The 27,081-nt window shown below is 37.6% G+C and overlaps 1 protein-coding gene across 3 annotated transcripts; it reads left to right on the forward strand.

The window, feature by feature from the left end:
- The first annotated feature begins 1,902 nt into the window (after positions 1-1,902).
- Positions 1,903-27,081, forward strand: lrrc40 (leucine rich repeat containing 40). 3 transcript variants are annotated; one of them, XM_031900053.1, is made up of 16 exons: positions 1,903-2,169; positions 4,283-4,464; positions 4,920-4,993; positions 5,130-5,259; positions 8,028-8,151; positions 9,527-9,669; positions 12,122-12,294; positions 14,586-14,676; positions 15,666-15,717; positions 16,330-16,438; positions 17,218-17,325; positions 17,631-17,741; positions 19,180-19,257; positions 20,613-20,798; positions 22,530-22,671; positions 26,732-27,081. In XM_031900053.1, the coding sequence occupies exons 1-15, from the start codon at positions 2,019-2,021 to the stop codon at positions 22,633-22,635; spliced, it is 1,818 nt and encodes a 605-aa protein (XP_031755913.1). In that variant the 5' UTR covers positions 1,903-2,018; the 3' UTR covers positions 22,636-22,671; positions 26,732-27,081.

The raw sequence follows: 27,081 nt of genomic DNA on the forward strand, positions 1-27,081 counted from the left end.
CCAAGAATTGCCTTTGGCACCCTCTACCGAAGGATGGATGCGGGCTGTGGGTAGTAGTTAGGGCAATAGGGCCCTGGCCCAGCAAAATTAAGCCCATTTGGATATTTGCTTCTGTCTTTTTGAAGGGAGTCAGGCCAGAGGTGCTTCCCAGGGAAAGATTCTGCTGTGACAAGCTTCACAATTGTTTTACCAAACAGCACTACTTTAAAATCCAAACCGTGTAAACTGATTAGGACACAGGCACATTGTTAAAGGGAACTTTTTACAATGAAAAAAAAGTCACCTTTCTTAACATAGATTCTTTAAAATTTTAACATGCATCCTTTAAAGGAACAGTAACACTAAAAAATGAAAGAGCTTTAAAGTAATAAAAATATAATGCACTGTTGCCCTGCACTGGTAAAACTGGTGTGTTTGCTACAGTAACACTACTATAATTTATATAATAAGCTGCTGTGTAGCCACGGGGGCAGCCATTCAAGCTGGAAAAAAGGAGAAAAGGCACAGGCTACATAGCAGATAACAGATAAGTTCTGTAGAATACAATAGTGTTTTATCTGTTATCTGCTATATGCCTGTGCCTTTTCTCCTTTGAATGGCTGCCCCCATGGCTACACAGCAGCTTATTTATATAAATTATAGTAGACTTTCTGAAGTAAACACACAACTTTTACCAGTGCAGGGCAGCAGCACATTATATTTTAGTTACTTTTATACGCTTTCATTTTTTGGTGTTACTGTTCCTTTAAGAATTTTTGTTCAACATAATGGATACAAATTACTTATGTAACTGACTGATAGCTCCCCCCTGGTGTACATTTGTGGTTTCACCTGCCTCTGTAATATTTTCCATCCTAAACATACATAAAGCCATAGCTTTTGAAACTTGAATGGCTATTCTCAAATTGTCCCTGCTTTTCATATATGGAAATATTGAAATATTGTACATTTATAGAATATTAGAAGTCATATCAGAGTTTTATATTAAGGCACAAGGCTGGGGTTGAGTGCTGTCATACTAGTCATATTTTACAACACGGTGTACTTTTATTACTTTAATACACAAGTTTTAGTTAGTCGTGTGACACAAATTACATCACTAAGATAAGTACTGCTTATTTCCAATGACATCAGTAATGGTGACCACCACCATTTATAATTGTAATCTATAATTTACAGGATATTCATGGCTCTTGTGTATTATATAGTTAATAATCTACCCCCTATTATAAAATATAGGGATATTATAAGTCACAGAAGAGTTCCACAACCATATAAAAGCACATGGCTGAATGCCGAGTGCTTTTATAAGGGGCATGGAACTCCGAGGTGACTTCTAATATCCTCATATTTTACAACAGCTGGTACTTTATTTATTATAATATACAAGTTTTAGTGAGGCATGTGACAGAAACTACATCACTAAGCTCCGATTATAACTAATGACTTCACTAAGCATTGTTTATAAGTATATATTTTACGGTTTGGTCCCTTAGGGAAATTACCAAACTGTATAAGTATATAATTTACAAAATATTATGGCTGTTGTGTATTATAAGGCTTATGTTCACTTATGACCAGTGTCGGACTGGCCCTCCAGGATACCAGGAAAACTCCTAGTGAGCTCAAAGGTCAGTGGGCCCTCCTGCTCCTAACCAATTGGCCTTTTTTTTTGCATTTATTTAATGGTCATTCCCTATTTCTTAATGGGAACAAAGAGGAGAAATAGATGGAAGAATATATCCTAGCATGTAAATAAAAGAGACTTTGAGAGTTGCCCCATGGTCTTAGATTTTGTGTTGGGCCCCTGGGGTCCAAGTCCGACACTGCTTATGTCTCTATTTGCTGCAGTAAGCTCAGGTACTTCACCTCTGCTTTGTTCCAACGTGTTAGATTCTCAGTCTAGGACTGCTGCCATCTAGTGGCTCCAATCGAGAATAAGTTGGATTGTTTGTTTTCTGTCATTTTGTAAACCGGCTTTGAGTTCTGCAGCAGAGGGACGAGTAGTTATTATACAAATGTCTAGATTCAGGAGAGGAGGGAAAGCTCCGGATCCGTTGTCCGGATTTCGAGCCCCCAAAGAACAAGAACCGGCTGTGCCTCACGGACTAATCAAGGCGGCCCGGAAGAGCGGCCAGCTGAACCTCTCAGCGAGAGGCCTGACTGATGGTGAGGGTGTTGCCTCTAGTCACACATGGTTACGGGGCAGGCGGGAGTAAGGCTTTTAGGCTTTAGTAGTAAGATTGTTGCCAGTGGGACAGAAGACTGGGGGCTTGAGTTCTGTTCATTCCTGGTTGTGCCTAATATAATGTTCCGCCCAAATTTGATCGTATGTCTATGGGCAATTGCAGTCCAACTCCCAAAGTCCATGTGGTGCTGCTCGCCTTCAGTTCTTATATTTTGGTGTGCGTCTGCGGTTTGTTAGGTTGTGGAATATGTGTTAGTGCGTTGGGTAATACAGACATTGTATATTGCGATTAGGTGTGTGACATGCATGTGTGTCTGTCTTTCTGCTGCATATGCACCCACGTGTTCAGCAGGAAGTGTTTACATGATTAAGTCAGTGGCACAAACCTGGCACATTTGTTTTTGGGGGAAACAATTTTCCAGTGGTATGTTACTTCCTGTCCTGTGGCAGTATTCCACGATTACCTCTTTGGTAAAATAAGGTGGTCTGGGGGGTTTCCACATCTTCAGTGATGCCTGGTGCCCCCAATTGCCTTAATAGTATGTGATAGAAGGGGATAGAGAGCCTGGTATAACAGTTGTTTTCCCAATAGTGGCATCATGAGGCCTTCTTTGTGTGTTGATAAATATAACACATCCAAGTTTAAGATATTGTTGTTAGTTTCTATAGCTAATATTTATTAATTTAAATTGTTAAGCAAATAGTGAAGACCTGTTGTCCAGGGGGTGGTTTAAGCATTTGGTTTTCCATTTGTGTTTTATGGAAACATATAAGGGCACATTCACTTACCTAGACCCAGAGCGCAAAGAGCAATTTCGACAAGTTTCCCCACAATGCACCTTTTTCTCAGAGTGCACTGTTTGTTCTCGCAATTCCACCATCATTGCAGACACAAGATGGTGCGTCTCTTGACACCTACTGCAGTTGCATCTGATTCCATAATATGGACGCAACTGTGCACGTGCTTTGTTGCAAATGGGACGCAGTTGTGCTGAATATTTTCTCAGTCTGTTTGCCATACTTACCGGCGTTTGGAGTGCGAGTGATGTTGGCACCCTATTCTATTGATGCAAGTGTGCTGCACCTATTGGCACAAGTTGCTGAGGGAACCATGTAGCTACCACCAAGTCAGGAGGTGTCGGTAACTCCAGGGTTCCCCTGTGTCAGTAGGCACAGCAGTGCCTCATTTGGAATGGAAGGCAGGAAGGACTGAGCAACACAGAGAACAACTATATGGAAGTGTGAAGAGCACATTTTGATGCAGGTACCTTTGATGAAAGTGATTTTAGGCTCAAGTCACTGGTGGGAAAAGCCCATTGCCCATGTCTCTTGCGGACGTAAGTGAGCCCTATGATATTAAGTAGTATGGTGGGTTCCACCTCTTGAATGCTGCTTGTGGCCTCTAGCAGACTTTATCTGCAATAGTATGTTAAAAAGGGGGTAGTGAGTCTGGTGTAATAACAATTTAACTTGTTGCCATTTTAGGGTATTAATGCATGTTAATAAATATAATGTTTTATCTCAGATTAAGGTTTGTATTGTTTCCCCACATGCCCCTGATTACTGTTATCCTAGGTTAAGGGAAACCAAATTTGAGAAGGGTTAAATATTTAATCGTCTAATAATTTTTTTTCTCCACTCATTTACATAGTTGCTACTTTGTAATTTTAGAACATGAATGTCATGGCTTCTGTTACAAAGTCACTAGCTTTCAAACTGTACATCAGCCTAGGGAGATCCTTTCGAAAGGTGACTAGGGTCACTGACCTATAAAATATTTAGAAATTTGAAGGGGCTCAAAAATTTATTGGCTATTAAATATATGTATAATCAATATCTTTTTGCCTAAGGATAAATTCATTGTAAACCTCAACCAAATAATGAAGAAAAATATGGAATTTTGTACAATGAAAGAAAATCAGTAAACAAAAAAAAAATTAAAAAAAAGTTATGATGGCATTTTATCTATATACTTGTCTATACACTTGTCAACTTTGTTTCAAATATTATTATTGGTACATGTATAGCCAGCTTTAGAAATGTATGATGTGAAAATTTGGTTACTATTTTTTTTTTTTTTAACACACCCTTTAGTTCCTGTAAGCGTCTGGAGAATAAATGTGGATACCCCCCCAGAAGCACATCAGAATGTGGATTTTGGTGGAAGTGACCGATGGTGGGAACAGACAGATCTCACTAAGTTAATTCTAGCGTCAAATAAACTACAGTTACTCTCTGAAGATATCAGTCTTCTCCCTGCCCTTGTTGTGCTAGATGTAAGTATTTGTTGAATGTGCTTATTGGTTTTTATGTGTTGCTCAGTGTGCATGCATATCAGAAGGAAATTATTCCCTAAATTCACCGCCAGAATACTTCTATATAAAATGTCATACCACACACAATTTTCTGAATTATATATTGGTTTAATTATTTATGATTCCCTATTCCTACTTTAAATGGCACTTTGAACTTTCCATTTAGGTTTATTCCATGTCAGTTTAATAAGCAGTGAAGTGAACATTTATCTATAACAACTGAATGTTATACAACATATGACAGGTCACCATGGGAAATTAGTGCTGCAGTTTTTGTGCATGGTGCTAAAGCACCCAAAAGAAATGCCTCATAAAAAAAAAAGCTCATATATAGTTTCAGGCTTAAAATGCTATGTTAATTTCATATGTACTCAGAATGTTTATTATTTTGTACATCTTTCTATCTCATTTCATAGATACATGATAACCAGATTGTATCACTCCCTTGTGCTATAAAAGAGCTTACAAACCTCCAGAAGCTAAATATCAGGTAATGTATAACTTATTGTAGCTGTGCAAAGCCATCTTGTGCTTTTTAATAATCAACGTCTTATTATTATATTAAAAGCACTTTATGCCTGATACTAAAAGCTAGGTAATAATTTATGCTTTTCCCCAACTACTAGTCACAATAAAATTAAGCAACTGCCAAAAGAGCTACAGCATTTACAGAACTTGAAGAGCCTTCTTCTTCAGCACAATCAACTGGAAGAATTACCAGACTCTATTGGGCACTTAAGCATTTTGGAAGAATTAGTAAGTGTATTTTATGTAGTTCAGACCACAGTATACAAAAGTAATATTACTGTAAATCAATTGGTATTTATCATAAGGATTTTCCATCAGTTATTAAGGATTTATTTTATCTCATACCCTTCAATCTATTTAATTGTGTTACAATCTATTTAATTGTGTTTACCTATCAATATGTTTTATGCATTTTGGGCAGATAAAAATAAAAACCTGCTCTGATAAATCTTTTTTTTTTTTGTTGTTAACCCCAATCACACTTAACTGCTGGAGAAATTCAGAGGAACTGCATTCCCTCTCAGTTTGGCTTTCTTCTTTATAAAAACAGACACACATGTTATGTTATAGTTTGAAGTGTAGAGAATCCACAGATACATGCAACCTCTCTGTATAGTTATAGTCCAGTGCTCAGTACTGAGTGGGATCGACACCCACCTGGAATACTCAAAGAAAACAAAGAACTGGCACAGAGAATAGCTGTTCCATGGGGTCGTCGGGTTAATTGACACAATAAACATAGGGGAAGGAGCACCCCCCACCCCCCCGAAAACAAGCACCACTGTAAACACTGTTTTTAGCCTATCAGGTTTTTGTTTGCTTAGCATAGCAAGACATGGCATGGGTAAGTAGGGTGGTAATGGTTTATTTGAACCTTGCCAATAATGTTTTTAAAGTGATATAAGCACATTTCTATAAAATATGTTGGTATGAAAATAAAAATTATAAACCCTGATGAAATCATATGGGCATTCATTCTAAAGGTCCCCATACACGGGCCAATAGTAGCTGCCGATATCGGCCTGTCTATGGGCACTTCCGACGGGCCTGCCAGACCGATATCTGGCCTGAAATCGGGCAGATCTCGATCGGCCAGGTTAGAAAATCTAGTTGGATCAGGGACCGCATCAGCTCATTGATGCAGTCCCTGGACCGACTTTACCTATGCCCATTATTATAATTTGATCGTTTGGCTATTTTCCCTATATCGCCAAGCAAGCGGACCTGCCAGTGTATGGGGACCTTTAGAGGTGCAGTTAAAAAGTAATTGTTTCCAAACAAAGGCAAACAAAGTAATTCTTTCCACTTTGCAGGCATTTTTTTTTAACTTCATACTGAGCTTTAATTTGTGCTGATTCAGTTATCCTGGGTACTGCAATCTTTATGTCAAAATATAGGCCTTATTAATTATAGATATCACCTGGCATTTTTTAATTTTTTTGGTTTATATTTCTTTGTTTGTAATACAAGTAAACATCTAATAATACATACTTACATACAATACTTTTTGTGGCATTAAATGATTATATATACATACATTATATCTTGTGGTCGTTACCTGAGACATACCAGTTCTTATCCCACTCTGAAAACATAATTCCAGATGGCTTTTCAATATGAATTTATTACATTTATTTAGTGCTTTAAAAGTTATTTGTAAATGTAGTTGCTATTGAAAGCAGTATTTGACAAACTCCTGGTGATTATTTTTTAAACAATGTTGCAAAGATCAGTCTCCTGCAGCAAGACAGGTCTGTCAATATGCTGGCTTGTGTTTCAAAATGTCACCAGGGTAGGGAATAGAAAAGGACAGGCAAGACACTGCTTTTAATAGCAGGTAAATAAACAAATATGTTTTCTTTTATTTGGCAAAAGTTTAATTTGGTTTGGGTTGACATGCCCTTTAATATGATCTAACATTTCAGCATATCGGTAGCTTAGTCAGACAAGTTTATTTTGTGTTCATTTGTATGGTATACTTGTGGCAGATATAACATTGATCGAGCCTTTCATAAAGGAATGCCCGTGTGAGTTAAGGAACTGCATCACAAGACTTGTCCTGCACTCTCTTGCCCATACATAGTAAGATCCACTCATCTACAGACGTCGCTAAATGAGCGAATCTTCTCCTGATATGCCCACCTGGCAGAAGGTGGGCAATGTTGGGCTAATTCGATTGTTCGGCCCTAGGGCAAAACAGTTGAATTAAAAGGTGGGTATATGGGCTGTCTGACCGAGGACTGCATCAATGAGTCGATGCGGTCCCTGATCCGACAGGAAAATCTAACCTGCTGATTGAGATCTGGGCAGTTTTGGTCCGCAATTTTAGGCCAGATATCGGTCAGGTAGGCCGTTGGGGGTGCTGAATCGATCTGAATGACCCTGATCAGCAGCTGAGGATGGACTGCAATATTTTTTGGGGAGAGCATTGGCTTTCTCCTGCCATACACACCATTGCTGTTCAGTGTTCTCTTGATGGTGGACAGGCGTTCAGTTGCTTAGCAGTAACCTTGGGTTCCTTTGTAACCTCTTGGACTATTAGATGCCTTGCAGTTGGCGTTATCTTTGATGGTCGCCCACGTCTGGGTAGGGAAACAATGGTCTTGACACAATCTGTGCTTCTTGGACAATTTATGCTTGTCCAAGAAATTATCCAAGCCAGTCTTAAAGGCAGTAATAAAATCAGGATTTATTTTACCCTTTTGCTGCATTTTTGCATTTTTGTCCTGTTCCATTCTAAACATTTAGAGACAGAGAAGTCTGTTATAAGGATGTACTGGTTTGTTGTATTAAAAATGTACTTTATATGATAAAATGAACTAGGATCTATAATTTCTCATGGTTACACAAAAATAATTTGTGTATATTTGAGTTATGATAGTCATGCCTGAAGACAGATATAACACTAATACATTATTCCGAATCGCTTTCTTTCTAAATAATAACCATTAAGTTTCTCTCTTAATAATATGCATTTTTATCATCATTGCTTACAGGACGTTTCCAACAATTGTTTAAGGAGCATTTCAAGCAGTGTCGGTCAACTTACTGGTCTTGTTAAATTTAACTTGTCCTCTAACAAACTGACGGCTTTACCTACAGAAATTGGAAAAATGAAAAGTAAATTTTCTTTCTCTCTTATATGGTTAAAACATAAGTTGTATTCCTTATTTTAATATCTTATGTACTCAGGTCTTCACTAGTCTTTGTCAGAACTAATAATCTGTTTAAAAAAAAAAAAAAGTGCAATTTCTTATGCCCCATTATTAAATGTACCTTAATTCTAATTAAGGTATACGCTGAAGAGTTATTATGTGCACATACATTTTCTATTCTTAAGTGTATGGCCTAGAAAAGAGCCCTTTAAACAGATTTTTGAAGACATTTTACATTTTCTAAATCATGTAAGTTTTTGTGATACATTCATGGCCAATTTTTTTTGGCTCTATATTCTGCTATGTATGTCAGCATTGACATACCTTGGGAGTGTGTGGTATATGCTCATTTCATGTTAAAAAGGTAGATGTTTATGTAGACAGTATTGTGTATTTGAAAACAATGAGCAGCATTAAAATTTCCACCGCATATTATTAAATTTGCTTTCCAGATATGTCATTAGAGACTTAAGGATATTAGGATATGATAGTAATCACTTTCTGTAAAGCAATGAGGTTTTCAGTCTCGCAGATACTATGAATACATTTTTAGTTTCTCAGCTAGTAAGGCTACATTTTCAGTTTGCAGCAAGTTATTAAATGGTTTCCAGAAACTGTTTCATCTGCGGAAATTAGTTGAAAGGAAAGGGAAAAACTTAGTAGTAAGTTTTTTAGTAATCAGAAAGGTCTATATAAATACAGCCAATTACAGAACTGCTGCTCTGAGTCCTCTGTGAAAAGAAACAACACATTTTATTTCCTTCTGTTCTGTTCTGTTTATTACCTTCTGTCTCAAACTTCCTTCTCTCAGCAAAATCCTTCAGGGAATGGCAGGAGCCTGCTCAGTTTGCTTTTCCCCACTTCCATTCCTGCTGTAATATGAGCCAAGAGCTGTTCCAAGGAGCAGTGTGCAGGCATTAAACTGATGTCAGATCAAGCTAAGCTTGATCTTCTTGGGTTGTTTCCTTGGGTATTGTAAAGCATTCTACAGAATATATATAGCGTTGTCATTTGAACTATTGTGACTAATCTATTGGCAATAAAATGTATAATGCCTCAGTAGAGTAGTTGTGCAGAGCAAATCATGGGCTGAAACAAATAATTATATGGGGGTGATTTGGGGGCAGAAGTAGAGTAGTAGTTTCTTGAGTATTTGAGAGAGTACCAAATATCATTACTTGGAGAAAAGTAGGTACATATATGATTCAGATGGTTTTTTTTTTGTTTGATTTTTCAGTGTAATAGTTAACTGTGAAAAAATGTTTGTATGACGTTCTGAAAATTATTCTTGCTGTTTATGACACAATGGCTAAAATGTGTATGTGTGATAACTCCTTCAGATCTCAAACAACTGGATTGCACATCTAATCTCCTGGAAAATGTTCCCGCATCAGTAGCGGGAATGGAATCTCTGGAACAGCTCTACTTAAGACAGAATAAACTGACTTATCTGCCAGAACTCCCCTTCCTAACCAAACTGAAGGTAATAGGAATTCATTTTAATCTCTGAAATTCTTTATATTCTTCACAGAATATTGTAACTTTTAATTGGTATTTGGAACTATATACCAAATACTAACTTTACTGGGTGTGTTGGTACAGGTAATATGAATTATTCTACAACTGAAAGGTTAAATCAAGCATTCTGCATTGGCTTAGGTATTGTCATTTGTAAGGGCATTGGCATCAGTAATTCAAACTAGAATAAGGTCCAGTAGATTTAAGTAGAAATGTTAGGCACCCCACAGTGATTGTAATTAATTACCTGATACCCCAGGCTGGTGCTCCTGTTAGCAGAAAACTGCACCGGCCCGGGGTACATACAAGCAGTCCTCTTCTTCCCTTCTTCTTTCATCAAAATCCTGGGGCGACACATGTGCAGTAGAGTGAAAAATCTGTCAGTAGAGTGAAAAAAAGAGGCAAGACACAGGAAAAGGATCACTTGCTTGCATATACCACGAGTTCTCTGCTTACAGGAGCTCCAGCCAGGTATTGGGTAAGTGTGGGGTGCCTAACATTTGGCATCCCCCAGTGATTGAACCTTTCCTTCTCCTTTAAAAAAAAATACTTAAATTTTTTTTTTAATTGATTGATTTCCTTAGTCCTTGTACTTGATCCAAACTAAGCTGAATAAATCATTATGCATATAATCCTATTACTCCAATTATAAAAAAAACCCTTATGCCAAAAGTCAAAGCCTCAGGTCCCAAGCAATCTGCATAATAGACCCTATACCCATATTACAAAAAAAAAAAAAAAAGCAATTTGCCAGAAAAAATCCTAATGCTTGTACCAGTGTGCTCCTGATTTTTTTTTTTTTTCACTTAACTGTTGGCCTTTCAGTGTAACAAACATGCATAATATAACATAGGTTTGCAGACGTTTGGTAAACAATCATTTACTAGCATTTTCTTAAATGCTAGACACATTATATTATCCAGAATGCTGGGGACCTGGGGCTTTCCAGATTAGGGATCTTTTCATAACTTGGATCTCCATACCTCGTCTTCTAAAAAGTAATTTAAACATTATATTAACCCAGTAGGATTGTTTTGCCTCCAATAAGGACTAATATATCTTAGTTAGAATCAAGTACAGGTATGGGATCCCTTATCCAGAAAGTTCAGAATTAAGGAAAGGCCATCTCCCATAGACTCCATTATAAGCAAATAATTCTAATTTTTAAAATGATTTCCTTTTTCCCTGTAATAATAAAACAATACCTTGTACTTGATCTCAACTAAGATATAATTAATCCTTTTTGGAGGCAAAACAATCCTATTATTCTATATTTAAATAATTTTTAGCAGACTTAAATTGTGGAGGTCCAAATTACAGAAAGATCCCTTATTTGGAAAACCCCAGGTCCAGAGCATTCTGGATAACAGGTCCCATACCTGTACAAGGTATTGTTTTGTTATTACAGAGGAATCACTTTTTAAATTTTGAATTAGTTGATTAAAATAATCTATGGGAGATGGCCTTTCCATTATTTGGAGTCCTCTGGATAATGAGTTTCCAGATAATGGATCCCATACCTGTATTAAGTCGCTGAACAGACAGCAAACTAAGGGTGTTGTCAGATGTCCCCAGGAACAGGGAGTAGTAAAATATTTAAGCTAGGAAAAACAAAGCAAAGGGGAAATAATTGTATTTGCAGTGGACAGTGATAAAGACACAATAAAACATGTATGGTTCCAGTTGTAATGTAATTTTATTGTCTATTAAAGGACATGTTAACCCCCAAACTAATTTTTTGCCTAATAAAAGAAAACATAGTTCTAAGCAACTTTCCAGTATCAATTATTTAAAAATTATTAGTGCTTTAATGGCTTGACACACAGGGAGATTAGTCGCGCCGCAACAAATCTCCCCGCAATGCCTTCCCACCGGCTAGAAGTTAAATCACTGGTGGGATGCCGCAATTTGTGGAAGTCACCGAAGTTTCCTCTCAAGGCAACTTCAGTGACTTCTAGCCGGTGGGATGGCATTGTGGGGAGATTAGTCGCCCGCGACAACGGAGATTTGGCACAGCACAACTAATCTCCCCGTGTGTGTAATGGCCCTAAAAGTTTGCTGAAAGCCTGGTTGTTACTTTTTAAACAGTGTTGCAAATTCCAGGCTCCTCCAGCAAGATAGGTCTGAAAAATTTGCTGGCTTGTGTTAAATTGTTTTAAATGCCAGAGCCACCAGGGCAGAGAATAGAATGGACAGGCAGACACTGATTCTAATAGCAATTATATAAACAAATAACTTAAAAACCATTACAAATATGTAATGAATGTTTATTGCAAAGTTGCTTAGAATTAAGTTTCCTTTTATTAGGCAAAAAATTATTTTGGGGGTTGACACATGCTGTTTTTACTGCACCTGTGGCTAGTCAAAAATACAACAATTAAAATGTTCAAATTGACCATCTGAATTTTATTGTTTAGGAATTGCATGTTGGTAACAACCAGATACAAACACTGGGCCCTGAACATCTACAGAATTTGAGCTCCTTAAGTGTCTTAGAGCTCAGATATAACAAACTGAAGGTTTTGCCTGAAGAAATATCATTACTAAATGGACTAGAGCGACTAGATCTGAGTAACAATGATCTTGGAAGGTAAGATTGCAAGATTTCATTTCAAATTAATAATAGGGACGCCATTAGACAAACAAAATACTTGAAAGTACATAAATATTTTGGGCCCCAAATCAACAATTACTGAAAAATATCATGAATTGTTATGCATCTACAGTGGTGTGAAAAACTATTTGCCCCCTTCCTGATTTCTTATTCTTTTGCATGTTTGTCACACTTAAATGTTTCTGCTCATCAAACACATTTAACTATTCGTCAAAGATAACACAAGTAAACACAAAATGCAGTTTTGAAATGAGGGTTTTTATTATTTAGGGAGAAAAAAAATCCAAACCTACATGGCCCTGTGTGAAAAAGTAATTGCCCCTGAACCTAATAACTGGTTGGGTCACCCTTAGCAGCAATAACTGCAATCAAGCGTTTGCGATAACTTGCAACGAGTCTTTTACAGCGCTCTGGAGGAATTTTGGCCCACTCATCTTTGCAGAATTGTTGTAATTCAGCTTTATTTGAGGGTTTTCTAGCATGAACCGCCTTTTTAAGGTCATGCCACAACATCTCAATAGGATTCAGGTCAGGACTTTGACTAGGCCACTCCAAAGTCTTCATTTTGTTTTTCTTCAGCCATTCAGAGGTGGATTTGCTGGTGTGTTTTGGGTCATTGTCCTGCTGCAGCACCCAAGATCGCTTCAGCTTGAGTTGGCCGGACATTCTCCTTCAGGATTTTTTGGTAGACAGTAGAATTCATGGTTCCATCTATCACAGCAAGCCTTCCAGGTCCTGAAGCAGCAAAACAACCCCAGACCATCACACTACCACCACCATATTTTACTGTTGGTATGATGTTCTTTTTCTGAAATGCTGTGTTACTTTTACGCCAGATGTAACGGGACACGCACCTTTCAAAAAGTTCAACTTTTGTCTCGTCGGACCACAAGGTATTTTCCCAAAAGTCTTGGCAATCATTGAGATGTTTTTTAGCAAAATTGAGACGAGCCTTAATGTTCTTTTTGCTTAAAAGTGGTTTGCGCCTTGGAAATCTGCCATGCAGGCCGTTTTTGCCCAGTCTCTTTCTTATGGTGGAGTCATGAACACTGACCTTAATTGAGGCAAGTGAGGCCTGCAGTTCTTTAGATGTTGTCCTGGGGTCTTTTGTGGCCTCTCGGATGAGTTGTCTCTGCGCTCTCGGGGTAATTTTGGTCGGCCGGCCACTCCTGGGAAGGTTCACCACTGTTCCATGTTTTTGCCATTTGTGGATAATGGCTCTCACTGTGGTTCGCTGGAGTCCCAAAGCTTTAGAAATGGCTTTATAACCTTTACCAGACTGATAGTTCTCAAATACTTTTGTTCTCATTTGTTCCTGAATTTCTTTGGATCTTGGCATGATGTCTAGCTTTTGGTCTACTTCTCTGTGTCAGGTAGCTCCTATTTAAGTGATTTCTTGATTGAAACAGGTGTGGCAGTAATCAGGCCTGGGGGTGACTACAGAAATTGATATTGAAATTGAAAATTGAAATTGATAAACCACAGTTAAGTTATTTTTTAACAAGGGGGGCAATCACTTTTTCACACAGGGCCATGTAGATTTGGAGTTTTTTTTCTCCCTTAATAACGTAAACCTTCATTTAAAAACTGCATTTTGTGTTCAATTATGTTATCTTTGACTAATAGTTAACGGTTTTTGATGAGCAGAAACATTTAAGTGTGACAAACATGCAAAAGAATAAGAAATCAGGAAGGGGGCAAATAGTTTTTCACACCACTGTATATTTAGAGCTAAACAGACCCATAAGGTTGCACTCCTGTCTTCATTCATGGTAATTCCATTCTCACATTTCCATACAGCAAATGTCTTCTCCTTAACAATTAATTTCCCTATATGTACAGTAATAAACGTAATCTACGTTTGCCCAGGTGCAGTATGATGTTTGCTTTAACACAGGTTACCATTAAATACCTGCTCATTGGTTGTTATGGGTTACTGAGCCCAGGCCTTTTATTGTCTAACCGGTCTTTTATTACATAAACCCAGTTGTTCCTAGTCATGTTCTATGGGTCTGAAATGTATCTGCACCAACTATGGTAATCATTAAGGTATAGTTTCTTTTAAAAAGGTAGATCTTTTTAGATTTATAAGATGCAGTAGGAACTTCTCTAAATAAAATTAAATAAAATGGGAAAACAAATGTAAAAGTGTTTTTGTTAGAATCAATTGTAAATTAATTGTAATTATTTTGAGGATGTACTTGACCAGTTTATGTTAAGTGTAAGTCTAAAATGTGATATTAAAAGTGTGATTTTTTTATTTTTAGTTTACCGTGTACACTTGGAAGCCTTCCAAATTTAAAATCTCTTCAGCTGGAGGGCAACCCCTTGAGAGGTATTCGAAGAGACATTCTAAATGTAAGTTTGATTTACATAGATAATTTTTATTTGGAAATTTATTGTTGTTATTTTCAGGGAATGATCTCTTTGGTATTCTGGTGTTCTGATTTTCATTATAAAGGGTTATTTGTTCCTGTCTTCATACCTGTTGTGGTATCAAGGCTTGCATACAGCCACCGTATTGTCTGCATGTTTTTAAGATTGCTCAGCCCCCATTGTTACATTAAAAACATATCTGCCAAAGCAAACTTGCCACAGCCAAACCCACCTGTGGGTTCCAGTGTGTTATTCAGCTGAATTTTCCACCTGCCCAAAGAGTATATGAACAGTGCAGATGAGATATAGGTTAGAAATGGAGATTATTTTTGTCCCCTCTTTTAATTACCAGCAGACATGGTTTGCCAAGGGTTGCTCCAAATCAAAATCTACCCCTGCTCATGTATTGGACATCCTTTGTAGTCTGTGATCTTAATATGAAATCTACATTACACATTTTAGCAATTGATTTCTAAATTGTGATTTATAATGCAAAATTATAGGAAAAGGAAAGGTACAATCACTGGGGTGTGCGAAATATTAGGCACCTCCCCCAGTAATTGTAATCACCTACGTTGTACCCTGGCCTGGGGGACCTGTGAGTGAGCAATCCTCTTCCTTTTTGTCTGCTTTCTTTGTGATCCCGGGGCTGACACACGAGCAGTATAGTGAAAAAGCTGGCTTTTTTTGTTAAAATTAGTCACGCAAAGAAGGAAGAGGATTGCTTGCTCACAGGTACTCTGGGCCAGTGCAGTTTTCTGTTACCAGGAGCACTGGCCTGGGGTATCAGATAAGTGATTACAATTACTGAGGAGTGCCTAACAATTTGCCACCCCCCCAGTGATTGTACCTTTCCTTCTCCTTTAAAGAGAAATTATTTTAGCATATACTGTATGCTTTATGTTATTAATAGTGGTTATTAATAGACAAGATTATTCAGTCTGTTTTATAATTTCATATTTTTATTTTAGAAAGGAACTCAAGAACTCTTGAAGTATTTAAAAGGCAGAGTCCAAGTTCCAGGTAAACTATTTATACAGTCATACACAAGTGTTTTGTAATGCAAGTATATTACATGTAATGATGCTTTTAAACAGAAGACATGTTAATAAGAAAAAAAAATTTTTTTATTTGCCAGACACCACCAAAAATCTCCAGATCAGAACAATATTGATATGGTGTTATATTGCTTACATAAGGACTCACATGCTCAGCTTTAGTATTTGTATTGTTTTAGTTATCATTTACTTAAGGCTACTCGTGTACGCAGAGTTGGAAACTTCCTATTGCACAGTAACAAAATGGGGGGAGCATAAATGCAAGAAATTTATAATAATACATAAAAGTATACTAAAGGTGTATAGTACAGATAAAGTTCCAGATGTTAAGACAAAAAGGAAGCACGTCTAAGCTATGTAGATAAAAACAGGAGGGTAATAAGTGGTAGGGCATTGACTTATATGTGGTATATACTGTGTGTATATATATATATATATATATATATATATATAATATATGGTACTTGCCTACAGACATTGTAAAGGTATCCAGGTCAAAAGCAACAAAGAAAATTGTTTAGGTGCAAGATGGTAAGTCAGATACAATAAGTTATTGCTTATTTGTACTGCTCTTTAGATGTGAAGACACAAGAGGATGAAAACTCTACTGCCACTGCTATGACTTTGCCGAGTGAGTCTGTTGTCAACACACATGCTATTGTGACCCTAAAAACACTGGAGTATTGGTAAGTGTAAAAAGTATTTTATAGACTTATGATGCTGTCTTACCTGTTCAGCATTTTCCTTTTCTGTCAGTTTATAATCAAAATTTTAGCATATGGCAACATTGACGTTAAATATCACAACATATTGTGGAACATGATTGTATATTAGTACTGTGGTAGTAAGGCTGAAGCATCATTTCTAATTGTAAATACTCTTTATTAATTTACCAATTTATAAATTGGTTGCCAATTTGGTCACTCTTATTTAAGTGGGCAGCCTGTTAACTTATATATGGGGCCAAAATGATGGCCTCTGCAGTCAATATCTGATCTGGGTTTAATAAGATATTGATCAGAAAGGCTGAAAAATACTAAAGGGCAGGGTCCAAATTGATATGTGGTTGACATTCTCCCTCTAGAGGTTTGCAAGGGCCCACTATGTGTCATACAGTAGTTGGCTGATTAGAATATAGATCTAACTTTCCTGTATTTAATGAATAGTTCACCTTTACATTAATTTTCTTATTTTATATTAATATACATGTTTATACCTATTCTAAGTAACTGCTTTAATATATACCTCAACCAAAAAATAGATTAATATCACTGAAGCCCAACAGCTATTGTTTTCATTGTTAATGCTTTTTAATTCCTTTACTATGCTTCAATTTTTATTTAAAATATACCCTATCAGCAAGAATAAAGAAAAGAACACCAGTTGCAAATAGTCCTAAAATTCTGTTGTCTGCAACAAAATAAAAAATTAAGGTGAACAACCCTTATAATGTTTTTTGTTATAGTGAAAAGCAAGCATCACTAATACCAGAAGCAGTATTCAATGCAACTGGGTCCAGTTTTATCACAACAGTAAATTTCAGCAAAAATCAACTAACGGAGGTTCCAGCAAGGTATGAAATGCCAGTTTTCCAGTTACCTGTGTAACCCTATTTAGGATAAGATATGAAGGTATGGAAGTCTGCTAAGTGCAAGGACAATAACTTATTATTGTGACTTCCTTATATCATTATATCAGTAGCAACATATTTTTTTTATGTATTGTCAAATTGCAAAGGTTGCAATTTCCTGCCTTTAAGGTTATAATTATATAGTTAGCTAAGGTAATTTCATTATGGAGGTGAAAGAATGAACAAACATTAACAACTGAGTGTTCCTCTAATCTGTTATTGAATTGACTGTGTTCATGCATTTACAGGATTGTGGAAATGAAAGATTCTGTATGTGATGTCAACCTTGGTTTTAACAAAATCTCATCAATTTCCCTGAATCTTTGTATGCTTCTGAAATTAACACACATTGATATGAGGTATGTATTAATGCATGAAAATTGTATATATTAATACATGGTTTTACAGCAATTTTCCCCAACTATAATGTAGCTTCTTTGCCTCTTGTTTCATATAGGAGGCAACATTGGGCATCTAGGATTTTGCAGAGCATTTGAAAGTGCAGCCTTTGAGATATAAACATTAGTGATTATAGCATGTCTATGTTTGTGCTTGATGCACAAGAGGATTAACAGTGGCCTTAATTAACTGTATTATTGCATCATATAGACATGTGCATTTCTGTGTCATTTACATTTAACTTAATTGAAATCACAATAGTTTTTCTGTCAGAAAAAAAGCCGTAAAATACCAGAAGATGCCATCCATGCCATATATATATAATATTCTTTAAAGGGGTGGTTCACCTTCACATAAATGCAGCTATTTTAGCAGATTAGGTAATTTTAATAAAATATGTAATGTATTTCTTTAAAGGAGAAGGAAAGGCTAATAAAGAGTTAATCTCAAGCTGCAGGCATACCTTCAGTTGTCTCAATAGTGCCCTTAAGTCTCCCCATATTTCACCTGTTCAGATGATCAGAAGCCAAACAGGAAGAAAAAACACTGAGCTGTGTAAAGAAAGTTCCCATAATGCCTTGCTCCTGCACAGACACCTAGACCAAGTGAACATGCTCAGTTAGTAAGATTATGAGTCGGCTTCTTGCTGATTGCTGATTGGCTCAGATCCACATTTGTAAGGGGGGGGGAGTGAGTTCTTAGCATTCTTGAGGGAGGGGGGAGCAGGGGAGAGGAGACAGCAGAAAGCTGCTCTGGCACATGAATTACAGACACAAGAAATCTTTTGACAGAGAAGTCGGTGCAGCATTTCTGTGAGTGCTTGTGGCTGTATTTACATAGACCTGATAAAGCTTAATTAGTTTTTACCTTTCTTTCTCCTTTAAGAAAATGTCTACTGTTTAAAATTACCCCTGAAGATAGCGTTTCTCTATAGGGCAGGAGTCAGTGGAGGCACAAGCCTGTCTCTATGAAGCTCTATGTAATGCTGATAACTGGCAGTAGGAGCTTCTAAAGCTACTGTGCATGTCTGCTTCCTGTCTCTCTTTTTCATGCCTCTCCTCTGATTGGCTGCTAAAGTTACAGACACATAACATGATCTGGTGCTGCTGCTGTCTCCTGGTATGAATGTTTGGGGAGGGATGGGGGAGAAGGGGGGGAGCTCCCATGTGACTCACACTGCAGACAGAAGAAACACTCCTCCTCCCTGAAAACATTTTCTGATTCCTTTGTGTGAACTGCAGCTATTACAGTAAGTTTTAAACAGCTTATTCAGACACATTGATACACATTGTTTGAATGGCGCATATTATACTCAGGGGAACATAATCTATAATTTTTTGGGTAGCAGTGAGAAAAGGTGGAGACCCCTTTAATGGCATTTTTATTCTTATGTTATAGAAACAATGTACTCACATCTTTGCCTTCTGAGATGGAAGCAATGACACGGCTTCAGTCAGTTATCCTTTCCTTCAACAGGTTTGTACTCAACAGAAATGTATTCATATTGCCATTTATGAATCTAAACATATAATTCAGATCTACTTTTATTAAGGGTAAAATACACTTATAAAAGCATGCGATAATTAAGTCCCGATTCATCAAAGTCATTTCGCATGCGTTAAGGCGCATAACACATGCGCAAAAAAACGCACCATCGAAATATCGCATTAGTCTGTGTGAAGATTAACACCTACTTGGGGCAGGCAGTACAAATTGTGGTTTGTGAGCTTTTGGCAACACAACATGGACTTTGCAGTGGGATTTTTTCAAGTATGTGTTGACCTTAGAGTGATGCAGCCCCCAGTTTTCAGGGAAATGGTAATTATCAGAACAGTAGTTTTCCAAAAGTAATGGTTACGTGCGTAAAATCGTGCGCTAATATAGCAAGCGGCGAAATATATTGTGCGCAGCGGGAAATAACGCATGCGGCGGGAATTAACGTAACAAAACACTCATTGCAAGTTAAATAACGCAAAGAACATCGCGTCTTAATTATGACGCCTGTCCTTTTAGTGAATCGAGTGTTAAGTCACAAAAAATAAGCAATAAAATTTTTAAAGCATGCTATAAATAGCGCTCGTTTTATCGCCCTTTAGTAAATCAACCCCAATATGTTTTAGTATGCAGAAGTGTTTAGCCATTTCTTTTTGCCTTTTTTTAGTTTCTAACTACAAGAGCAGGCCTACCCTGGCAGTCTGCGGATTCTGACAAATGCCAGAGGGGCTGCTGTAAGATGCCATAGATGGTCACAATTTAGTGGGCTGGTGGGGTCCTGTTTGGGCCTCTGTCTCTGTGTACTTAAATTGCTAGGGCCTGTTTTGAAGCCCAGTCCAGGCCTATACAAGAGATGTTCTGCTGCAAATGAAATCCAGACCCATTCAAAAAATGGGATGGGGGATAGGAATCTATGCTTATATAGTGGTGTTATAGTATTTAGAGTAGTCCCTGTGGCTGCAGGAAGGATCAGGGGACGGGGCCCACTCAAGGACTCATATGAGAGGGGATAACAGATTATATAGTGGAAGGGGCCCTGAATAGATCAAGTTACATTATAAGGTTTGAAACAAGGTTAAGTGACATGGAATTCAGGAAACAACATAGCCAGCAAAAAACAAACAAAAAAAAAAGATAGTTTGTTGATTGCAGTTTGTTGACGTAGTGCAAATATAACCAAGTCACTGGTCAAAGAAATAATACATAATGGTATAATATGTTAATAGGATAAGTACAAATAAACAATGGCTTCACTTTTTTCCCAAAGTTTTTTGCATGTGAAATGGATACTATTTGGACACTTGTCAAGGAGTCTAATTTTATTGTTTCTATTATAGGTTTAAGCATTTTCCAGATGTTCTTTATAGAATACCAACTCTTGAAACAATTCTTATAAGCAGCAATCAGATTGGCTCAATAGACCCTACTCAGCTTATAAAAATGACCAAGCTGTCCACATTGGATCTTCAAAATAATGACCTACTGCAAATCCCTCCGGCTCTTGGGAACTGTGAAAGTCTAAGGTGAGTTAGCTTTATCTTGGGTTTTGTAATTTTCCAGGCCCTAAATGGGGAATATACTATTATATTTCTAATGACAGTATTTAGAAGTGAATTTATAATTATGTTCCCCTTTGTAATTGGCCGTTACTTTTATTAATGTTCAGGTTTTGTTAAGCACTTTTCTTTTGTTGTTTGCCCAAAAGCTTCCATATCCCTGGCAAAAGTTTCATAATCCCTTTACAATAAGTAAGCAAAGGCGTGGCCAAGAGAGTTTGTTTGATAATGGAGATATACATGCATAACTGCAGCAGGAACTGCCTTTTACGCCTGCTTATAATCTGTTCAAAGAGACTGCATTCTTCAGTCTACAGTATTTAGCTGCATTAGGCAGAATGAGTTAGAGTTTTGGACCTTTGAACAAAGACTGATCATTAGAAATGATGGACTTTGCATTTAATGCAGGATCTTCATCCAGGGCATAATAGAAAACAAATGTTTTCTGAACAAAAAGAGTAAAATAGTCTTAAAGGAGAAGGAAAGGCTAAGTCACTTGGGGGTGCCAAAATGTTAGGCACCCCCAAGTGACTTAGAGCGCCTACCTTGTACCCCGGGCTGGTGCCCCTGTACGGAGGGAACAGCACCAGCCCGGGGCACCTGTAGACACCGCTTCCTCCTTCCTTTGCGCGCTGCCGGCGAAATCCGCCGGCCGGCGCATGCGAGGAGGAAGGAGGAAGCGCCGGCAGCTGCCCCGGGCTGGTGCTGTTCCCTCCGTACAGGGGCACCAGCCCGGGGTAAAAGGTAGGCGTTCTAAGTCACTTGGGGGTGCCTAACATTTTGGCACCCCCAAGTGACTTAGCCTTTCCTTCTCCTTTAAGTGACCTTCTGTCACTATATCTATTTAGGCCAAATAATGGTAAGGAGAACTCCAGATAAGAAAAGTCCCAGCAAATCAAGTTATTCATCCTTATATACCCTTTTCTGAAGAGAACCTGGATTGATGGTCTAGTGACTTTGTGATAACTTCTAACTTCTAGCCTTTTGTTCTGTTTTTTTACATCTTGACCCAGCTAGATTTGAATGTTGTCAATAAAATAAATAGCTTTTTTTCCCTTGTTGGTGCTCCTGTTTAGAGAAAATTTTAACGGCCCCTAGAAAGAACTGTATTGTGCTGGCATTTTACCTACCTTTCTCCTAGCATTCCATGGGTCCTTTGTATAGATTTTGTATTTGCATATGTGCAGGTGAGTAGGAAACCCAGCAAGTTTTACTGTATTACTCCTGCATGATCACCAGTAGCCAAAGGGCTGAATATATAAAGGCCAGTATAGTTTTCTCTGAAAAGGAGCACCGCCCGCTGGAGAAACTTAGCAGAACTTAAAAATTTGGCACCCCCCCAACATAATCATTTGTAGATAACTTTTTAATCTGTATTGAATTTACAGATTCAAAGTCTCATATTAAACAGAGAGCTTATTTACATTTTTTGAATAGTGGTAGGCCAAAAGCCTATTAATACCACACCAGTTTCAGACGTTTGAAATAAAGTGCCTTCCTTGTAAAATAAAACAACATAGACTGGATTTTGAAATAGAATAGTTTAAATAATAAATTGCATTGTTCACGTGCATTAATCAACACAAAGTCCAATAAGTGCATGGAGTTGTTTCATTAAGTATGGATTTTTGAAAGAATACAATATAAAATTGGTATTGTGTGCATTTCATAATTAAATTCATTGTCTTTGATCCACAGGGCTCTGCATTTAGAAGGCAACCCATTCCGCAATCCACGAGCGGCTATTTTGGCCAAAGGAACTGTGGCTGTTTTGGAATACTTAAGAAGTCGTATCCCTACTTGAAAGTAGAAGCTAGGGTCTCCAATACATTTGCACCTGGTGATTGCCTTGGGTTACCTTTTCTATCATTAGCTATAATTAAAAGCAACATGTTCTGGTTAAGCTCCTGCAAGAATTTGTATTGTGTTTGACCATTTAATTTAAAATACACTTTATGTTTGCTAGGAAATATTAAAACAAATAGTCATATAATTAGTGGCATTAGATGTAAGACAGTTCTGCAGTTATTTGCATGTACTTTGCTTTTTAAAACCTCTGAAAGCACTTATGTTCATTGATTTGTCAGGTGCAATTCTTGTGTTGAAATTAAATAGACACATTTATCAGAACCTCTGTTTTTAGTTTTTGTAAAATATGTCCTTTTGTAATTCTGAGATTGATGGTATCCACCGGAATTTTTATAAGAACAGTATTTAACAGGACATTTGATGATAATGCTAAGTTCACATAATATGGTCCAATTGAAATATATATGGTCTACGTTAAAATAGGTTATATAAAGAAAATGTGCATATTTAAGTGCCGAAAAATACTTTAATAAAACAAAATCTTTCCTTATCTTTTATTTGATAATTTTGTTGTCTGCCCCTTAGGGGGCTCAATGCGTGGCTAAAGTCTTAGGGGCACATTTACTAACCCACGAACGGGCCGAATGCGTCCAATTGCGTTTTTTTCGTAATGATCGGTAATTTTGCGATTTTTTTCGGGTTTTTTTCGATTTTTTCAGCGTCTTTACGATTTTTGCATAAAAACGCGAGTTTTTCGTAGCCATTACGAAAGTTGCGCAAAGTCGCGATTTTTTCGTAGCGTTAAAACTTGCGCGAAACGTTGCGCCTTTTAAGTTTTTTACGAAAAAGGCGCAACTTTGCGCGCAAGTGTTAACGCTACGAAAAAATCGCGACTTTGCGCAACTTTCGTAATGGCTACGAAAAACTCGCGTTTTTACGCAAAAATCGTAAAGACGCTGAAAAAATTCGCAAAAAATACGAAAAAGTCGCAAAATGTTCGTTCGTTTCCAATCGGAATTTTTCCAATTCGGATTCAAAATCGTGTTTTAGTAAATCAGCCCCTTAGTGTAGGAAGGAAGGGTTTGGATTCCTGGAGCACTGGGCTGATTTTTCTTTGGGATACAATCTATATAACCAGAGCGGATTGCTCCTCAATGGAAGGGGGTCCACTGTGCTAGGGGAAAGAATGGCTAAAAGGCTGGGGGAGTGTTTAAAATAGGCAAGGGGTGGGTAAGCTCAAGTTTTATGGAGGAAGTTAGTAAAAAGAGGGCTTTAGTTATATTGGTATTAGTTAGGGGTCATGGAAGAGGAGTGAGGAGCGCATTTAAAGGAGAATGCAAGTCAAAATTTAAAAAGCATACTGCCCAATAGTCCTCCTATTGTTTAGTAAAAATGCCACACTTTTGGCTCACCTAATCAAATATATACTCAGTCACACTTCACATTTTATATCTGTTTTCTTGAACAGGCAGCCATCTTTAAAAAGGTATTCTCCCTTCCGTTCCCTCCTTGCTTCATACTGTACATGTGTTTCATTCCCTCCCCCCCCCCCTCTGGCAGATCCGCTTCTGATTGGCTGGTGGGCATGTGTAGCTCAGAACAGGAAACAGGATCAAGTTACGCACATGTGCAGCCTACAGGAAGGCTTTCTAATGGATTTTCTAATGGAACCTGTGTTGGTAGTGGAGTACCGCAGGGGTCTGTCCCTAAGTTTCACACAGGATGCTGCCATTTTGCAGAGCGATTTGACAAATTGGAAAACTGGGCAGCAACTGGCAAATGAGGTTCAATGTTGATAAATGAAAAGTAATGCGCTTTGGTAGAAATAACAAATACTAAATGGTATTTATATTTGGTGTATTGGTGGCCTCCATAATTGAGAAGGATTTGAAGATTTTTGTTGATAACAAGCTGTGTAACTCTAGGCAGTGTCACTCAGTGTCTACTTAAGCAAATGCAGTGCAGTTTTGGGCTCCAGTCCTTAAGAAGGATGTTAATGAGCTGGAGAGAGTGCAGAGACGTGCAACTAAACTGGTAAAGGGGATGGAAGATTTAAGCTATGAGGTTGGGGTTGTTTTCTCTGGAAAAAGGTGCTTGCGAGGGGACATAAATACTCTGTACAAGTACATTAGTGAATATTATAGGCAGATAGCTGCACCTTAGAAAAGATCAAAGAACTAGAGGCCACTCCTTTAAACTTGAGGAAATAAACTTTATTTCAAGCAATGTAGGTGGTTATTCACAGTGCCTTTAAGAGTGGCATGTATGATAAGCATAATATTCAAGTCCATAGTAATAAAAGGATCTTTAATTAGTCTAGTATTGGTATTAATATATACAGTCTGTATATGTGAGTGTATAGATAGGTCTGTTGATGTGTGATACATGTGACCAGTTGGACCTTGATGTCTCATACAATATCTTACTGACCATCCTATAGTTCATTCATTGAAATAACCTGGAAGGTGTGACCTTGAGCTGCATTTACTGCATAAAGTTACTGGTGTATGTGCTTAGTCACATTTACTTGATGTAATTAAGTATAAAGGGTTGATTCACTAAAGGTCGATAAGCGTTATCGCATGCTTTTTTGCGTTAAAATTGCTGAAAAAAAAAGACTGCATGATTCGCTAAAGTATTACTGCATGCGTTAAGTCGCATATCGCGTGCGTTAAGTAGCGCGCAACTGAATGCGTTAATTAGCATGATTCACAAACACTTAGACGCGCTAAATATCGCATCAGTCTATGCGAAAATTAACACCTATTTGGGGCAGGCGGTAATTATAGAAAAGTACAGTTCATGAGCTTTTGGCAACACAATATGGACTTTGCCGTGTGATTTATTCAAGTCTGTGTTGGCCCTAGAGTGATGCAGCCTCCGTTCATTTTTAGAACAGTAGTTTTCCGAAAGTAATGGCGTGTATGGCTAATATGGCGTGCGTTTTTTCGCATTTGTGCACGCTGCGTTAATTAGCGCGAGTTGCGTCAAATACTGCACGAAAATAGTCTTCGCAACTTAAATAACGCAAACAGCATCGCGTCTAAATTAACACAATAAAATTTTTAGCGCATGCTATAAATAGCGCTCGTTTTAACGCACCTTAGTGAATAAACCCTTAATTGTTTTATAGAACCCATAATAGCAAAGAACCGTACAAAATATAATTATGTAAATAAATATTTTTTATTGGAGGAGCTGAAATACAAAGCATTCCAAGGTCCGACCACATACTCATGCAGTAGAAGGGGTAGGCACACACAAAACCTACGCACCTAACCTCTAACAGGTTTTAGTTCCTCCTCATAAATTCTGTTTACTGTCATCTTCCATTGCATCATCTCCTTAAAGGGGAACGATTGCAAAATCAAAATCTTCAGTTTGAAATTGTTATATATTTTCCTAAATATGTTGCTTTTTTTTTTTTTTTTTTTTGCACCATTTAAATGAATATTGTATTAGTTTTACTGCTTCTACTCCCCCCCTCACTTTCCTACCTTGCTTCGGCAGCTTGCCAAATTCCTCATAGCCGACTTCAAGAGATGAGACTTTTGCCTGAGCCAATAGAGGAAACACTTTAAAGGATCACAGCTCTTCTGACACTTACTTGGTTTTTCCTTGTTCATGACATCATAGCTCAGTGCCACACTATCCATGCCTCTTTACTCTGTGCAGGGTTGGGAGGCTGGCTTGTCCTGTAATTAAAGGGCTCCCTTCTTAAACCATCCCATCTCACTTGCAGACGCACGTGAACACACATGCCCCACCCGCCACTGTGCACACCACAAAGATTTTTTGCATGAAGATTTTCAGTCGCTGGTGTGCGCATGTGTGTTTGCACGCATTTGTGACATCCTTCAATGAGAATTCTCAAAGCAATATGCAAAAAAAAAATTTAGATGTTCTCCTGTATTGCATCTTGAGTTGATAGCAAATCCAGCTTCCATGACTTATGAACGTTGCACAAAAATAATTTGTACTTATGTCTACAAAATCAACAGGTACTTTCCTGCCTTTGATACAGCAAATTTTACTCTTAGGGGTTGTTTATGGGTCTTTTGACTGCTTTTCCTTTTCTTTGTCTTCTACAGATAAGTAGAGATAGCATTCACTAATTCTGAGGTGTGCCACTATTTCTCTGTGATTTGGAAAGAAGAATGACTTACAAATGTAAAGCGAATTTCAAGATGACTTTCTTTTTGAACGCTGAAGCTCTGAATCTATTTCTAATTTCTTCCACTCTACATTTCAATGCCATGGTCAACAACAACAGGATTTTGACAGACATTCCAATCAAATACTTTTACTAGAAGCTCAAAGAGGACTGTGTAAGAACTTTGGGATCATTGTCAAAATCAAAACATCTAGCACTAAATGAAAACTATACCCCCTAAATGAATACTTAACCAACAGATACTTTATATTAAGTGGCCTAGAAAAG

Source organism: Xenopus tropicalis, chromosome 4 (assembly GCF_000004195.4).
Source record: "Xenopus tropicalis strain Nigerian chromosome 4, UCB_Xtro_10.0, whole genome shotgun sequence".
Classification (NCBI taxonomy): Eukaryota; Metazoa; Chordata; class Amphibia; order Anura; family Pipidae; genus Xenopus; species Xenopus tropicalis.